Genomic DNA, 18,156 nt, shown 5'->3' with positions numbered 1-18,156 from the left:
AGCCAGGGACAGCAAGCTCTGACCTTGCCCAACGGTGCACTCTGGAAATTTCTATTGAAAAATCTCAACCAAGTGAAGAGGGGAGGTGTTCATTCCAATCAACCTGTGACTTTCGGGAAGGCAGAAATCTTGAACCCTCAATAACTTCTAGGCCCTTCTTGTCTGGATCAAATCGTCACCAATGTTGCAATTATAAAACCAGAAAGGCATTGAAAAGAAGAAAAGTGAATTGAAATGTCAACTGTTTTTCAATCCCTTTGTACTCTTCTTCAGTTTTACTCTTCTGGTCTCTCTCCCAAAGATGATAACATGTTCATAAATGCAGTGAAAACACTGGCATCAATTTCTCACAAAAAGCAAATTTAGCCCAGGGTAGAACTTTCTGGAAGTGATGGGAACCAGAAGAATAATAAGTGGTAGGAGATTTGAGGCAGATTCATTTTACTTCAGATCAAGTGTAGGTCATTGCCATTTACAAAATGCTCACCCAAGGTCTTCCGTTGGTTCTACAAGTTATTTATTGAGCACTTAGCAAAGTGCCAGGCTGAGCCTTCTGGGCACAGAAAGGTGAATACAGCACAGTCTTTATGCTCAGGGCACTCACAATGTGGTGAGCAAGACAGCCATGTAAGTAGATAATTGCCGGATTATGTGCAACAGTACAGGGATATAGAGACTTTCTTGAGAGCATTAAGGGGGTGGTACTGAATGTTACCCAAAAGAGGGTATCAAAGGAAGGATCACATCAGACATTTCAATCCAGTCTGGAAGGATAACAGGGCCGATGCAGTGAAGCTTAGATGTGAGAAGGCAAGGGAAAGGAATGGCATTCCAAGCAGGGAGCGAGCAAATGTGAGAAAACATGGCAGCCCTGGTGGCAGGTACATTAGGATGCCAGAAGGGAATCTAGTCCTGGAGGGACCATTAATCATGCTGAAGACCCAGGACTATATCTTCCCAGAAAGCGATTTTGAAATGCTACCCTGTAGAATTAGAGATAAATGATAATAACAATTAAAATAACATAATAGATAACTTATTGGGTGCTCTGCTGCTCTCCTCCAGCAGGAGTCATGGGTGGTAATTGCAAGTCGTGTCGGAGCACTTGCCCCAGGCCAGGTGTAAACCAAGCCCTGGGCTGGCGTGTTCTCCCCTCGTGCTCCCTACCACACTGAGGCAGTGATGGGGACCCCCCCCATTCTTGCCTGTAATGGTGATGGTGACCTCTCTCCATCTGACTTCCATCCATTGCCCCGTTCTTCTCTCAGCTGTTAACATCTAGGTAACAATGCTTTTCCAAGAAACTGTGGAATGTCTTACTGCAGATCCTGAGAAGTTGAAGTGCCTGGTGACTATGCCATCTCTCCCTTTCTCATTTTTTAAAATCATAGATATCTGTGTCTGACGCTAATCTCATTCTCACTATGTGCCAGGAACTCTTCCAAAGCTCTTTCAACTTAATTACTCATGTAATACAACAACCCTGAGAGAAATACTATTGCTTTCTGAGTTGAGAACACATGGACATCAAGAGGTTAAAGAATTTTCCAGTTCTTTTCTTCCTCTCATAGTGAGAGGCAGAATGAGGATTTGACTCCAGATGTCTAGCTCCAGGGTCTACATCCCTATTTGGGCTTCACCCTACTTGACTTGGTAGGACACAGACACCTCGTCACTCATCTGTTCTCAAAATCTTTTCTTTTTTTGGCTTTCCATCCACCTCCTTCATCTGGCTCCCCTTCTGCCATTCTCTGTTCCAGGTCATTCTCCTTTGCAGGTTACTCCTGGTCTTCCTGACTTCCAAAAGTTGGAGTGCTCTAGAGATCAGTCCTTGGACCTACTTTCTACACTTAGCTTGTACATGATCTCACTCAACTTCACAGCTTCAGTATCACCTCTAGGGAGGCAGCTTCCCAGCTGACGTCTCCTGCCTGGAACTCTCCCAGAAAATTCTGGCTCATGTATCTGACTGTCCACTCAGCCTCTCCATGGGGCTGTCTAACGGGCATCTCCAGATGGGCATGCCTATGATGGAGCTCCTGCCCTTCCGCAGATCTGTTCTTCCCCATCTGAGCTGAGAACAGTTCTATTCTTCCGGTTGCCCAAGCCAGAACACTGGATGGCATCCTTGACTCATCTTGTTTTTCTCCCATGATGCATCCAATGCACCTGTAAAATATATCCAAGACCTGGCCCCTCCTCACCACTCTTGGCTGAAGCCATGACTCCCTCTTGCCCTGAAGGTACAATGGTTTCTGACTGGTCTCCCTCCTCCTCCCCATGAGCCTTCTGCTGACAAGCGCGAGGTGATTCAGGCACTACCTCACATGCAACGTCAGAAAAACTCACGTGTCAGACCAAGTGATGTTTTAATGCAAGATCTTTTAAAATCAGAATCCATGCCAAAAGCATCACAATGAACAAAACCACAAACACATTCATAAAAACAGGACTAACATGTTTGCATTACCCAGCTCAGTCCCAGCCCTGCCCGACTCCCTTCCATGTTGGAATGACCCTGTTAAACATCTTGTTGATCCTCTGGCTTCACATCTTAGAGCAAAAGCCAAAGTCCTCCCTGTGACCTACAAAATCCTTTGTGGCCTGGGCCACCATCGTCTCTCTCATAACTCCCATTTCTGCTCTCATTCACTCAGCCCCAGCCTCTCCTCTTCTCCTCCAACAAGCTCCCACCTCAGGGTCCTTATGCTCACAGGCCTTCCGCCTGGAATGGTCTCCCCCAAACACATCCCTCACGTCACCAGGTCTCTCCCCAAATTCCCCCCGTCAGGATCACGCTAACATTTCACCTTTTCCACCAACACACACACACTTTGTATCCCTTTTCCCTTTTTTTTTTCTCCTCAGAAATTAGCACCAGCACACTGTGTGTGTTACTTGTTTATGACCTCTCTCACCCTCTAGAAAACTCTGTGAAGTTTTGAGGGGAGATGGGTTTGTTTTGTTCTCTACTATTTTCCTAGTGTCTCGAAAAATTCTTGCATGATAGTAGGTATTCAGTAAACATTTTAATAAATAAGCAATTCTTATTTATTGAGAAGTATATTCATATACTTAGTACTCATGAGTGCTCTCCTTTACTGCAATGTTCCTCATGCCTGCCATGTATAGGTTTTAATCCTCTCGCATCTGTAAATTACTTGGGGAACTACTCTTTCAAAATTCAGTGGTCTCAAATTGGAACAGTTACAAGATGTTAATTAGAAAATGCACTGTGCCATCTCTCTTCCAAATTGACCAGATTTAACAGAAGTTTGACTTGCTTAAAGAAGTATTTATCTGGGCTCCAAGTTCAGCCTTCAGGTTAGGTCAGTGTTGGGAAAGGGGATTGTTTTTGGGAAATAAACATGGAAGACTGGATGTCTCTTGTAGCAAATTCTGAATTCTATTTCTGCGCCCTGACCTGACTTCCAAAGTCGTGACACTGTATTGCGATGTTCTACAGATTTTCTCAATCATGTCAGAGTGAGTTCACGTGACCAAAAGACCTTTGTGACAGAAAAGTGTCTTCAATTATCTTGACTAATAATTAACCAAACTAAAGGTAGGCTTTGCAAATAAAACTTGTCATTTCACCACAAACTGTTATTTTTTGCTGGAAAACATGAAGGTCGGCAAAGAGCAAATCTACAAATCCACAAGACTGTAGGCTTGGCCTTCAGACATCCGTAAGATATGATGACAAATGTGGCTGACATCACCGGACCCCAGTCCACCCGTGGGCCTCTCTGCTTTTGTGGGTTCAATCCAGCACAGGGGGGCAGTTTTGGGGGGGGGTTGTTGAGAGTATCCTGAAGAAAAGACAGTTAACATAACTGTAGTCAGCATTCAGGTAGAATTATAAAGCAAATACCGGTCTCCTTTTATCCCCACCGTGTAGCATCCCTAGAACGGTTATTTATATGATAAAAGTGTCAGGAAAGCTACACGTCCCAAATCACCACTATTAGAAAACTAGTTGCTAATTTGTCTTTGCCATGATACAAAGTTAGGACTGCAGGGGTCGGTGGGGGGAGGGGGGAACACTGCCTTTCACGTAGGATCGCGACAGAAACTGGTACGTTAACTTAACGCACTTCACTAACACAAGGGCCCTTAAAGCTGGGCAGGGGGTGAAGCTGGTGTGCAGACAGAACTGACTAAATACTGCTTGAGAGAATGAAAAAGTAAAATTGGGGTTAACCCAGGTTAGACGCAAGCAAGAATTACTAGAAGAGTCCAGGGCAGCAATGGCCATGCTTTTATGTGAAGCATGAAATTGCTTTGTCCCTGTAATAGCTGATGAATAGTCGCTCTGGGATCTCATTTTTCCTTTGGCTTTCTACATTTTCTTGCAAGTATTGCTTTCTAGAAGCTGCTAGATGATGCCTGTCTATTAGTTATTACCTTAAGAGAATTCTGTGAATCTGTAGTTTATCGACATGATGCCTGCAGCTTCCCTTTTCACCCAATTTTGTACTCGTTCCATATGTTATCAACGGCGCCTTCATTCTGAACCCTTAAATGACCACCCAAAGTAGTGTAGGCAATCTCAGTGCATAGCACAGAAAAGTTTTTGAAGGGCCCATAGCAAAATGCATTCAGTCTGCATGTGATTCAAATCTCTGTAAAGCACACTTCTTCTGTCCCCGTTGGCAAAGCCCAGTAAGCAGAAGGAAAGCCCAGCGCGGAACCTTCACTGAGCCCTCACGCCAAGCCAGCAGATCAGCGTATGGCCCTCAGCACACGGGAGCCTCCAGGGCCTCCTGCTACCACAGCCTGGACCATTCGAGATGGCCACACCCTTACCCTGTGAACCTCTAACGATGAGCAATTATCATATTTGGAATGGAGTTCAAACTTGGTTCCCAAATAAAAAGTATAGACAATAAAAGTCTGAAATTCCACCTTCACACCTACATAAGCATGCACATACGTAGGCTTTCATAATCTCTTAGATTTTTCGCAAAGGGCTTCGTGTCCTCTCCCGGGTGGTCTAAGCGATAGATGATCTGCAAGGACCATTCTGCATATTTAATTTTTTAAATTGATTCATTCTTAAGAGACAAAGAGAGAGAGAGAGAGAGAGCATGAGGGGGGAAGGGGCAGAGAAAGAGGAGGAGACACAGAATCCAAAGCAGGCTCCAGGCTCCGAGCTGTCAGCACAGAGCCCAACGCGGGGCTTGAACCCACGAACTGTGAGATCATTACCTGAGCCGAAGTCGGACGTTTAACCCACTGAGTCACCCAGTCACCCAGGCACCCCCATTCTGCGTATTTTTAATTGACATAATAATTTGTTTTTGAGCATATGGTGACATTCTAAAATAATTGCATTGAGATCTACCGATCTGTGTTCTCATTGGAGACGGGGTATTACTCGTTTGAGACTTCTAAATTCCAACTAAAATTGAATATTTAAAAAAAAACAAAACTCTTTAAGGAGGACATCTAACCAGCCATGTTCGTGTGTGGCTGTTTGTGGCTCTAACCTTAATGGCTTATTTATAGAGAATGTTTCCTGAAGATGTCCTTCATGAGAAGGACAAGTTTGGACTTGGTAACAGTAATTTACTTAATTTATCTTAAATTTGGTTTCAGTGAGCAACCCTAATTAACCTGATTTTTTGCCGATAATCACTCTCAATGGAATCAAATCACAAATCCGGGGATGGATTGAGCGGAACCCAGAAGGAAGCAGCCCTTCGCGCATTGGTCCAGCGCACAGGATATAGCTTGGTCCAGGTAGGAGCTTCTCGTGATATCTGCTGAGACCTACAACTGAATCCACTGAATGGTGGGAATATCCGTGGTCCTAAGGTGTAAAATGTGAACGGTCAGTCATGTAACTGTTGACGGATATTCCTTCCTGCGGGGGAAGAAGCCACGTCATTTCAGGGTTGTAGGTGACCCTGGATGGTGATGGTCTTTTCTACTCTGGGTTATCAGCTTAACCTTCACCGGTCATTTGAAGGCAGAACCCGGGTTCACAGTCAGAGAGACTATCGCAGCTTTGAAAGATCGCTTTGGTCTCTGAAAAGGCCATTGGTGTCTACCACCCAATGCTTTCTGTGAAGCAGACCCACACCAGTGATTCAAGAATCAGCAGAGAGCAAACTCTCCCAGGACTAGCCTGTTTCCAGAGAAGCTCCCTACTGGGGATGCGGGAAGATGTAGATGTGGGGTCCCAGGACTGACCGTTGGGTCATCCTAGCTGTTCCATGATGTTTTCTCATAACAGCTACCCAACCAAGTTCACGGTATGTAATAATTTCTCCCCATCTCCAGCAGAAGGAAAAACAAAAAAGTCCTAGAACTGGTTGTTTACAGACAGTGATCATTAAGAATTATCTATAGATCATGGTTTCTATGAAAGCCTCCTTCAGAGAGGTTATGACAGATTGAAAACTACTGTTAGGGATATTAATTATTTGAAGAAAAAACATTGCCATTTTTACCATCAGACAACGCATTTTCATTCCCAGCTGTACTCTATCACCCACATGCTTTTCTAACTTAACCAAACCCACGTGCTTTCATGGAATACAAATTTCATATGGATAACAATTAAATATGCTGCGTCCTTTTATTACATATTCCTTTGTCAGATTGTTGCCAAGTGTACTACGTGTAGTTATGCTGAAATGTTACCAAAAATATTTAAGTTTTTCTTTTTACTTTCTTTGTATCTGGAATACTCATGCAAAGAGAGTGGTGGTACCCTTTTGAAAGCAAGTTCTTTTTTTGTAATGTTTATTTTTATTTTTGAGAGAGAGAGAGAGAGACAGTGTGAGCAGGGCAGGGGCAGAGAGAGAGAGAGGGAGACACAGAATCCGAAGCAGGCGCCAGGCTCCGAGTTGTCAGCACAGAGCCCGACGTGGGGCTCAAACTCATAAACCACAGAATCATGACCCGACCCAAAGTCTGACGCTTAACCAACTGAGCCCCCCAAGCACCCCAATTTCTTAATATTTATGTATAAGGATGTTCCTCTTCTGGAAGTGAATCTGTACAGGTCCAAATATAATGCTACGAATGTCTATAAACCTGTCGAGGGTGGCATTATTTACAACACCTCAACATCGTAAACCTAAATGCGTTGAAGAAAATTATTAAATAAAACGATGAATATATAATCATTACATTCAACAAGCAGAACTTGATGAGAACTGATCACAAAACAATGTACATCGTCTGTTCAATGTTATTCTAAGCCCTGGTCCATCCTTTTCCCCCAAGTGAAATTCAGGGCAAGCCTCATGACTTCTCCGGTAACTTGCAGGTAATAAAAAAAGTTCCACTCAATAATAATAGGTCTGGTGTAGTATGAGAGAAACTTCCAAGTTATAGCTACTTCCCTTCGCAAGCATGTCAGGGTACAGGGTGCTTCCCGTTTTCTTCCTCTGTGCATTCCGAAGCCTAACTTCCCATGCCAGTCTGCGAACTACACCTGCTGACTCCGAGCTGGAGCAGGAGGAAGGGATCGAAGCGGAGGGGAGGGGGCAGGTGGGTGCTTACAAAGACACTGTGATCATCTCCAGTGTCCAGATAAGGAAAACAAGGCACGATTGATTCTGTAGCTTGCCCACAATTTACAGGCTATAATTCTGTGGCTATTAGCCAGAATTTCTGGCAAGATTATACAGAACTAAGAGCTGTTATAATATTATCTTTATGATTGAGATTTTAGTGATTAGCATGCCAAGGCATGCAAACAATATTTGGTTGAGCCTAAACTTGGTAACATGATTCACTCTAGGTAATGCTATTTCTGTGTTAGCAGAATGACTCTTGGGTCAGAAATTCTTCCATAATGTAAAACCTAGAATTGCCAAGTCGAGCTCTCCCAATCAAAAGCTCCTGATCAGGGTCTAAATACGTACATGACAACTGTGTTGAGTGAATTGGAAGAGCTCTCCTGATTTTGGCTGCAAAGTGCAGGAAGCCACTCAAGACCTCAAGTTGGAAACCTATGGTTTAACCTATTCTTGGCCACATAGCAGGTATACGATCTTCCACACGTCCCTTAATTACTCTTGGCCTTAATTTCCAGAATACTGGCTAGGTCTTACCCCAAAGCTGCTGGTCACGATGCTGCAATCCTGGTATCTGTTCAATCCAGTCGCTGGTAAGCAGACTGGAGTAAGTGACTGGAAGAGGAGAACAGCACGTTGGAGGCACAGCCTCGGCGCTTTGGGACTTAGGCGAGACCCTCCAACCTTCTCCATACTTCCGCCTTCAAAAACAGAGGGCAACATCAGGTTTCTTTTTTTTGTTTTTTTAAGATGAAATTTATTGTCAAACTGGTTTCCATACAACGCCCAGTGCTCATCCCAACAGGTGCCCTCCTCAATGCCCATCACCCACCCATCTCTCCCTCCCACCCCCCATCATCCCTCAGTTTATTCTGTTTTTCAGAGTCTCTTATGGTTTGGCTCCCTCCCTATTTTTTCCCTTCCCCTCCCCCATGGTCTTCTGTTAAGTTTCTCAGGATCCACACAAGAGTGAACAGGTTTCCTTTTTTAAGTCTCTGCACGGGGTGCCGTCTCTGGGTGGCTCAGTTGGTTAAGCATCTGACTTCGGCTCAGGCCATGATCTTGCAGTTTGCGGGTTTGAGCCCCCACGTCAGCCTCTTTGCTGTTAGCGTGGAGCCTGCTTTGGATCCTCTGCCCCCCTCTCTCACTCTGCCCCTCCCCCACTTACACTCTCTCACACACTCTCTCTCTCAAAAATAAATGTTTTAGAAAATAATAAAAAATGGCAATAAAAATCCCTGCACAAGAACTTAAGATAAAGAAACATCTGACTACAATTCAGGGAGCATACCCACAAAAGGGCCATTTAAAATTTTATGGTGCCTGCCAGTTAGATTTTTGGAGGATTTCTTTTTGTTGGATCTTTGCAGTCTGTGGGATGGAACATTGAATACTTGCAAAACAAGAACTCAAAAGCCAGGGGGTGACTGGTGCTCTCTTATCACCGGCAGGACAAATACAGCTGTCAAAAATAGAATTTTGCAGGTTACTTAATAACACGAGCCAGTCTTTTCTATCCCAACTGATACAACACCTTGCGCCTTTGAGGGTTTGAAAACACCCGCTTGTTTAAAACAAAAAAAGATATCGTAAAGCACATCTTTGGATATCGATAGCTGAAAATTTTATCAAAGTATCTCAGAGAATACAAGGAAGTTCACGCGGTCCCCTGCATTTAGTAGACGTTCAATAAGTGTGGCTAAAGTCTGTGTGATGGTGACGAGTCAAACTCTCAACTTCACACTTGCGTTAGGGCCGAGTGGAAATATTTTGGAAGAAAGTATGCTGGCTGTTTCCTTGCAGGCACCCTGTGTCTCCAGACAATGGAATTACATGAGGTGCTTTCTACTTTTCTACTTTTTCATTCTTAACTGAACTTGCCAAATTTCCCAAAACAAATATGTTTTTGAGAGTCAAAGAAAAGAAATCAGATTATGATGACCCTTTCTTCAAGAATGCATTAATAATGTGGGTCATAAACTCTGGCATGTGATGGTCCTCCCACCTGGAATTTTCTCTATAACACCAGAAAGATATTATGTTTTCATAGATGAGCGTTTACAGAAAACTTCCTGCCCAAGGTGCAATCAGTTTACATCAATTTTAATTCTATTAAAACTAAAATAGATTTAATAAAGATTGCCCTCGAGTAGTCTGAATATTTTTTAATTTTTTAAGTGTTTATTATTTTTGAGAGAAAGAGAGAGACAGAGTGTGAGCAGAGGAGGGCAGAGAGAGAGGGGGTACACAGACTCCAAGGCAGGCTCCAGGCTCCGAGCCATCAGCACAGAGCCCCACGCAGGGCTCGAATTCACAAACCACACGATCATGACCTGAGCTAAAGCCTGACGCTTAACCCACTGAGACACCCAGGCACCCCTGAATATTTTTTAAAGTAGGATATTTGATATGATATTACTTATAAATACTTACATTTATCATGTATTCCCATACTTTCATATTATTTTTAAATAGTTCAAAATATGGTGTGGATTAGCACTGTTTGTTCAACTACCCTATTGATAATCTATTTTCTTTTTTTAATGTTTACTTATATTTGAGACAGAGTGAGCAGGAGGGGCAGAGAGAGAAAGAGAGAGAGAGAGAGAGTGAGAGAGAGAGAGAGAGGAAGAGAGAGAATCTCAAGCAGGCTCCGCACCAGCAGTGCTGAACCCAACGTGGGGCTTGAACCCCCAAACTGTGAGGTCATGACCTGAGCTGAAACCACGAGTTGGATGCCTCACTGAGCCACTGGGCATCCCCCCATCACATTCCTAATCTAATGGTAGTTTTTAGCACACATAAAGCATTTTATTTGTTGTTAGTTTTTGTTTCCTTAGTCCCTACTATTGAATACAATGTGCAAGTGGAAGGCCTTGGGGTTACAGAAGTATAAGATGTAGTGCCTGACCTAAAATGCGTAGAATGTTGTTGCAATGAAAGTTTATCCAAAATTAAAAATGCATTGAGTGAGGAATACAGCTGTGGGCATTACTTTTCTGTACAGAGCGATAAAACAGACCATCCCCTGACCTAATAAGTGAGGATCAATATTTACACATAGGGATGTTCCTCATAGTGAAATTTATAATGTTGAAAGTTAGATATATCCTAAATGTCCAATAAAATATTACCACTCACAGAAAATATGATCACCCTTCCATTTACCAGTTATATAGTCATGTAAAACTATGCTTTCAAAGAAAGTCTTGGAGAAATGTCCAAACATGAATGTTTACCTAAAAATCAGAACGCAAAACTGTATACAGCTTCCAAATAATATTCTGAGAGATTATTTACACATGGTAAAAACCCTGAAAAGTAATAAAATGTAATCTCTGATTAGGGTAAATTTTTCTTGCCTGATGTTCTTCCCCCCCCCCCCAAACTTTCTATAGTGGGTATGGACTATTTTTATTATAAGGGGAAAAAATCTCATGAAGTGGGGAAATGTTCTAAGCAGCATTCCGTTAGCAGTAGAAAAATTGGGGAAATTTCATGGAGAAAACCTCATTATTAAAGGTGCAGGATAGTAGTACCTGGGTTCATCAGGCTGGTCTTTCAAATCTTTGTATGTTTGAAATTGGCTTAATATTGATATAGTCCAACCCTTTCATTTTGCAGTCAGAAAACAAGCCCCAGGGTTATACAATTCAGTAGAGACATGACCCAGAGGTCAGCAAACTGGACCCATGACTCAAATTTGGCTCCTGCCTGTTTTTGCCATAATCTCAGCCTACAAATGATTTTTCACATTTTTAAAGAGTTGTCTTTTAAAAAGCCAAAAATATCAACTATCTGGCCCTTGACAGAAAAAGTTTGCTGCCCCCGACTCTAATGCTTACTCTAGTACTTTGTTTTAGAGGCAAATCCGCTGTTTTTAAAGAAAATTCCCCGTAACACAGATGAGTGTCTAAACGTCCTGAAAGGAAGCAGGTGGCCCCTATTTCTCCTACCCAACCCCGCCAGCTCCAGCTTGAGCCCTCATTCGCTCATTGACTCCACAAAGAGGGACATGGGTCCTGCCTTCATAAAGGTTATTCTCAAGGGACAGGCAGAAAATAACTGAGAAACCAAATAATCACAGATCACGTTAAGAGCCACAGGTATCATAAACCGGTCGTGTGCCAGAGAATGGCAGGTGACCCTCTTCAAGCAAGAGGACACTGATGCCGGGACTTGGAAGACGTGTGCCAACAAAAACAAACCTTGCAAGGAACCAGAGAAAATAGCATCCTTGGCAGAGGGGACCACTTGGGCAGGACGACTGAACCAAAACATTTATAAAACGCACAGCACTTTTGAACAGCCAAGACATCAGTGCATCTTACTTTCGAAGACCCAGTAAGATTACACCAGATAAATTAGAGAAATGAGTGGACTCCATCCTTCCCCTCTGTTAATCAGCCATGAGCCTGGGTTCCTGGGAACAGGTCCCTCAGACTAGGGACAAAATACAGCTTAATTCCCACCCCTCGAACTTTGCTCGTGGTGCATATTCTCTTACATGAACTTTCAATACAGCCGTATATCTTAATTATAATTTGTTCACCTCCTCAACAAAACTCACGTAATGGTACAAGTCCTAACTTGGAAAGGATAGTGTTAGATCAAATATAAATAGGATTGGGATACCATCCCTCTCTAAGGGTGCCCCCAAAATAACTCCCTTCATCTCTCTGGTTTTGTATGATGTACTTTAGTCCTTTTACTTGGGTAGTTCTTAAGTTGCAATTTTTTTCTTATGAATAATGCAATGGAAATAAGCAACTCAGGATCCCAGTGTTTACAATTGGCTTCATCCAGATTAGCACCGAGAGGGGCAGCTGGGAAAACACAGTGGCATTGGCATTCCTTCCCAGCCACCACACAAAGTCCTGGGGACAGGAATAGGAATTTGACTTCATGGTAAAATATAGCTCCCAGGTCCTACTTTTTCCTTCCAGTGCCTGTGACCACCTGCTCATGTCCCGGCTATCCAAGGACATAAGTCATTCACCAAGTGTGTTAATACTAATTCTTGAAATAGGGAGACTAAGCCTGAGAACAGGATGGGGCCAGTTTATCATCACAGACACACATTTCCCTAAGCTTCTCACCCCAGCCACCCACAGACCAACTTTGAAACTCCTAAGAAGCTTTGCTTCTACGAGCCACAAGTGCCAGAGCATGGTATGGCAGACTCCAAATGACACAATAGTCCCATGAATCTTTCTGAGGAAAACGTATGCCTGACAGGTGATGGGAACCTCAGGATTCTGAGAAATAGAAATGCATTCCCGAAGCTGTTGGCAGACATCAATGAAATTCTCCTCAAATAGCTTCAAAGAGGATTGGTTATTTATGAGCTCTTCAATATAAGGTTCAAAATCTTTGGAAACTACGTCTGATGGTGTTTTTCCTTAAACTACAAGCACATGGGGTTTTCCATGTAAAAATAGGTGCGAACTTCATGACTCAAATATATAGAAGCATGGACAGCTCTTTGGGACTATGGACTTCGCTTATAGGCAACTTCAGGACTTCTCAAATTATTGTTTCTTTAATACTGATCAAAACAAGTATTAAGGGTTATCAAAATAAATATTTTAAAATTATTTTTAATGTTTATTTATTTTTGAGAGAGAGAAAGAGACAGAGTGCAAGTAGGGAAGGGTAGAGAGAGAGGGAAACACAGAATCCGAAGTAAGCTCCAGGCTCCGAGGCATCAGCACAGAGCCTGATGCAGGGCTTGATCTCACACACCGTGAGATCGTGACCTGAGCCAAAGTCAGACACTTTGCCAACTGATCCACCCAGGTGCTCCTCAAAATAAGTATGTTTAATAGTGAACCAAAAATAAGTGACTCTTCACTTAAAGAAACTGAGAGTTTGTCATGAGATTCAAAGATAGCTTTCCAACATAGGCAACGACTAAAAAAGGCAGCTCACACAACATGCAGTCGTGAATCTGTGTAGGATTTCATACTTGCGATTCTTTTTCAACATTGTTTCAGAGGTGCAGGGGAGAGAGCAGAGATGATCTTAAATGGAGCCTTGACACAGCATTACGTGACTGAATCTCAGAGTAGGAATTATTCTACAGCTGATGCTTGAACAGTGTGGGGGTTGAGTGCTGACCCTCGACACACAGTCAAAACTCTGTCTATAACTTTTAACTCCCCCAAACTTAATCACTAACAGCCTACTGCTGACCATAAAAGGTCAATTAACACCGATTAATATGATATATTATATATATATATATATATATACACACACACACACACACACACACACAGTACTCTTACAATAAAGCTAGACAGAAGATGTTAAGAAAATCATAAGGAAGAGAACATATACTTACAGAACCATAAAAAATCTGCACCTAAGTGGACCGGCGCAGTTCAAACCCCCAGTGGTCCAAGGTCAACTGTAGTTTCCGTCCTCCTTCAGGCTTTCTGATAGGAAGAGTTAGTTGTTGGAGGTACGTCTTAAACCCCTCCCCAGCCCCTGCTGATCTTTTCTTAAACACCGAGGACAGGACTCGGGCTCAGAGGTTTTAGACAACAAGCCGAGCGACACTGTGATCATGATTTCCCTCGTGTACGGTTGTTTTCATAATTACCTTCCAGTTGTGCGAAAGGATCTTGCTATTTCACTTATAAGAATGATTTAGGTTTTCTTTTTTGCCTAGAAAGACATTGGTTCTTTAAATTTCCACAGCATTCCCTTTAAGGGTCCTTTTGACTAACTCACAAAACATCCTCTGGACATTGTCCCACATTGAACTGTGGAGTCAGGGTAGCCTCCTTTCAGGAGCATTCTATCACCCTCCCAAGACTTTTGCCATCACCCAGTCAGCCCTGTTCTTTTATAAACAAAGACTTTAAAGTCAGGAAAGGCTACGTGTCTTCTCAAATCCCTCAGCTTGCCAGAAATTAAAATTCGTGGGGAATTTGGTAAGGAGGATAATTACTGTATAAAATTCCTCTCGTGCCAAAAAACAAATGCATTAGGTGACATTCTTGGCATACGTTGAACCAGGTAGGACAGGATAAGAGGTCGGTCACTCAAACCAACGTTCTTCACCTGCATGTGGACCAATGTCTTTATCTGTAATGTGGACAGCTTTGTATAATGTAACCAGATCTCCGTCTACTGGAATATTACTCAATTCAAAAAGGCGAACTGAATCTATAATTGGGCCTATTGAATAAATCACACGTTCTGAAAGGTAAAAGCCCAAAAAGGATAAAGGAATCACCAAAGCTGTCACCCAGTTATTTCTTGGATGGGATCAAGAGGTTCTTATAGATTTCAGCCGTGTGTCCACGCACGTGCCTGGAGCCAGATGAAGGCATGAGCACAGTGAATCTGGTGTCACACAAACAAATGCTGTGGGATCCATCATTAGGTGGATTTTGTTGCAAAATGTGAACGCAGGGTCTTAGAAGTGAGTTGGCATTTTACTTTTCCTCTTAGTAAAGGCAGACACACTCCAAAAAGTTTTTCTGATTTCGAAATTTTCATAAGGATGTTCTTGAATTGACTATTCCCATGAAATTGGCCAGAAACGTGTATTATAAAAAGCTTTACAAGATACAAGGTATGTTTAAAGGGCTGTTGGCTTTTGAATGCTTCAAATAGCGAGTTGCTGAATTCCAAAAGAATGGTTTGCCACACGTAATCCTTCAAGGGAAAAGGAAATTATTACAGGTTGTTAAATGCAGCACTTGACAATGTCAATTAGTTCTGCCTCCGTAAGACGACAAGTAACCTGAGATGACATTAGGAGTGTTTTGCTAGGCAACAGGCCTTCAAAAGTCAGCTTTCCAAAGTGAAACAAGAACGTGATTCCTAATTTGCTAAAAAAGTCATTTTCATGGGAGAACTGTAGCATATATTTTTTTTTGTACGATCAAACATAAGGACTCTGCGGAGAGTGAAGTAAGTTTGCAAGAGCCAAAATCAATTTGTGATTCTTTTTGTGATCTTTGCCATGAATGCACACCACCAAGAATATTATTCAGAATTTATTTAATCAGCCATTTCTATTCAAGTTTAGAAGTAAACTTTCTCTCACTTACGTAAACAGAAAAGCCACAGGTTTCATATAATTACATGTTTTCTCACGTACAATAAAGTGCCTCCTGAGATAAAACATCGGCCTGTAAACTACGTAATATCCCACACACCACGTTTTCAGAAACACAAAGCTGTATGAGGAGAAAGTTCAATTTGTACTTGCTTATTATATCCCTGCTTTAGCTTTTCCTCTCGGTTTCCAGATGTGGTTTCGCTTTCTGTCAATTGCCACATCCCATTTATTCAGCCCTTACATCACAATTATTATTGCTCTATTTGTAGAAAAGTAATACCTGACATTCATATTGAGCATGCCTTTAAAGGGCTGTAAAAAATATAGCTAATAATTGGTGGGGGGCGGGGGGACACCTGGATAGCTCAGTCGGTGAAGCATCAACTCTTGATTTCTGCTCAGGTCATGACCTCACGGTCATGAGATAGAGCCCCAAATCGGGCTCTGTGCTAACAGCATGGAGCCTGCTTGGGATTCTCTCTCCCACTCTCTGCCCCTCCCCCATTCACACTCTTTCTCTCAAAAAAAAAAGTATTAAAAAATTAAGAACCAATATGTAACTAATAAGGGTCATGTCAAATTCAACGGTATATAAATTTAAAAAACTCTGCTCCCTAAAATTTCTCAGCCTAAAATAGATTTTACCAACCTGAAGTCACTTATGTTAAGTTGTGAGAGTGAATAATTAAAACACAAACAGATGATTATCTTTATATAGAATCAACAAAATGAGTGCTCCCCACATCACCATCTGCTGTCCTCATACAACAGAAAGGTCATAAGCAGACCAAAAGTGAAATCACATCTAAGAGGATCCTTGGGGTGCATCTCATTTAAGTACTCTTACATTTGCCTTGAACCCTATGACATAAGAGATATATAGGTGGTATATAGGTGGGAATAGAAATAATGCCTAATAACTTTATTCAATCTTACAAATAACTCGGAACACACGGTATTAAGTCATAAACTTCAAAAGACGCAGTCCCGAAAGATGTTCTTGATACACTGACATTGACTGTTGAGAACAGTCTACAAGAGTCTGGCCTCTGAACCAGTGCTCTGGCCGTGGCCCTGGTGACTGGCATGCTTGCAAAGGCTACAAATGCCACCAAGCCTGAGTGGACCATCCAGCACCTGAGCTAACAGGAACAGAAATAAATATAAACATCAGCAATTGGAAAATGGGCAAGAGAACATCTGAAAATAGTTTAGTAAGGGACCATACACAATTTCTTCCCCTTGGCAAGAAAAAACAAAGGACTAAAGGCAACCACGATGAGGATTACAGATCATTTCCAAAGAATCATTCAAGGAATTAAAATTACTGTTCAGGAAATTAAAAAGAAGAAGAAGAAGGCTGTAAGAGGGTTTATTAATTAATCTCCCTCCAGTTTATAAATGGGCTCACTAAGAAGAGACAACAAACCATCTGGTCTCTAGGTCTGGTGAAGCTGAATGAAAAAAGTAGGCACAGTGCAACATGAAGAATTATGAGAAAAAGGCTTTCGTGACTGTTAACAGTATATGTCCCATGAAATTCACCAGACTGAGAATTATTGGACCCTCAGACTAGTGTTTTCTGCAAGAAATTAAACCAGTGTGACTTTAGGTGAGCCCTGTAATATCTCTGGTCTCAATTTCCTCATCTGCAAAACGAGCATATTGGGTTAATATAAAAACCAAAGAAAAATATCATCACAGGCATAGGGCTTAGGATTCAAATTTTGTCTTTGTAACTTACAGCTTGAGTGACTTGGGACACAGTCTGTGCCTTGGATTTTTCATCTCTAAGATGAATGCTATCATCCTGTTGGGTGTGTTGAGATTAAGCGAGTTAATACATGGAAAGCCCATACTTAGCACAGTAACTCAATTAGGGTTAAGTGTTGTGGGATTTTTTTTTCCTGCTACTATTGTGTGTAAATAACAGAAGTCAACTCCTGCTGATTATGCAGGAAAGAAGTTTACTAAAAGAGTGTTTGTTTATAAATTTGGAGAACTAGATTTAAGAGTAAGCTTTCAGGGGGGGTTTTAAGGTTTTTAGGAAGTATGGTTTTAGGAAACCACAACACAAATCTGGAATAATAAGAAAATATATCATGGGTGCTCAACATTATAAGTTTGCACCAGTATGATTCCTACACCAGAATTCAAGTTCACTTTATTGTAACCATGACTGTCCCAGCTGCAAAAGAATTTGGAATGACAAGTATCTGGCCTTTCTTAACTCTTGTAGGAAAACGCAATTTTGCTCAGATTCCCCAGATGTACGAAAAGAGCAGATGCCAGGTGGTCAAAATGAACTCAGCCCATTTGACCTCATGCTAAGATTCATTGCCTACAATCATTTATGAAAGTGTGAGTGGTTTCACTCAAGATAGTATACATCATTTCTTAAAGACTCTATGGTTCCATAATGAAAGATTTAAAATCTGTGACAGAGGAACTTTCAAATACTCTTGATATACAAACTGAATGACTAGGTAGGCTCAGCATCCAATATGTGAATTCAACCCCCTGGATTTATAGTTAGAATTA

At 41.9% G+C, this 18,156-nt stretch overlaps 1 protein-coding gene across 3 annotated transcripts in view; it reads left to right on the top strand.

Moving 5' to 3' along the window:
* Positions 1 to 18,156, top strand: part of A1CF (APOBEC1 complementation factor) — a 76,781-nt gene that overhangs the window by 20,391 nt on the left and 38,234 nt on the right. For 2 of the 3 annotated variants that reach the window (XM_019430052.2, XM_019430051.2), the window contains exon 2: positions 5,602 to 5,745. The exons of the other annotated variant lie outside the window; for it this stretch is intronic. In XM_019430052.2, the coding sequence (XP_019285597.1) occupies positions 5,647 to 5,745 (99 nt within the window). In that variant the 5' untranslated portion in view covers positions 5,602 to 5,646. The remainder of the gene's footprint in view (positions 1 to 5,601; positions 5,746 to 18,156) is intronic. 3 annotated transcript variants of the gene reach the window in all.

This window comes from Panthera pardus, unplaced genomic scaffold, assembly GCF_024362965.1.
Source record: "Panthera pardus isolate Hobbes unplaced genomic scaffold, ASM2436296v1 HiC_scaffold_22, whole genome shotgun sequence".
Taxonomy (NCBI): domain Eukaryota; kingdom Metazoa; phylum Chordata; class Mammalia; order Carnivora; family Felidae; genus Panthera; species Panthera pardus.
This window is presented reverse-complemented; position numbering and strand designations above follow the sequence as displayed.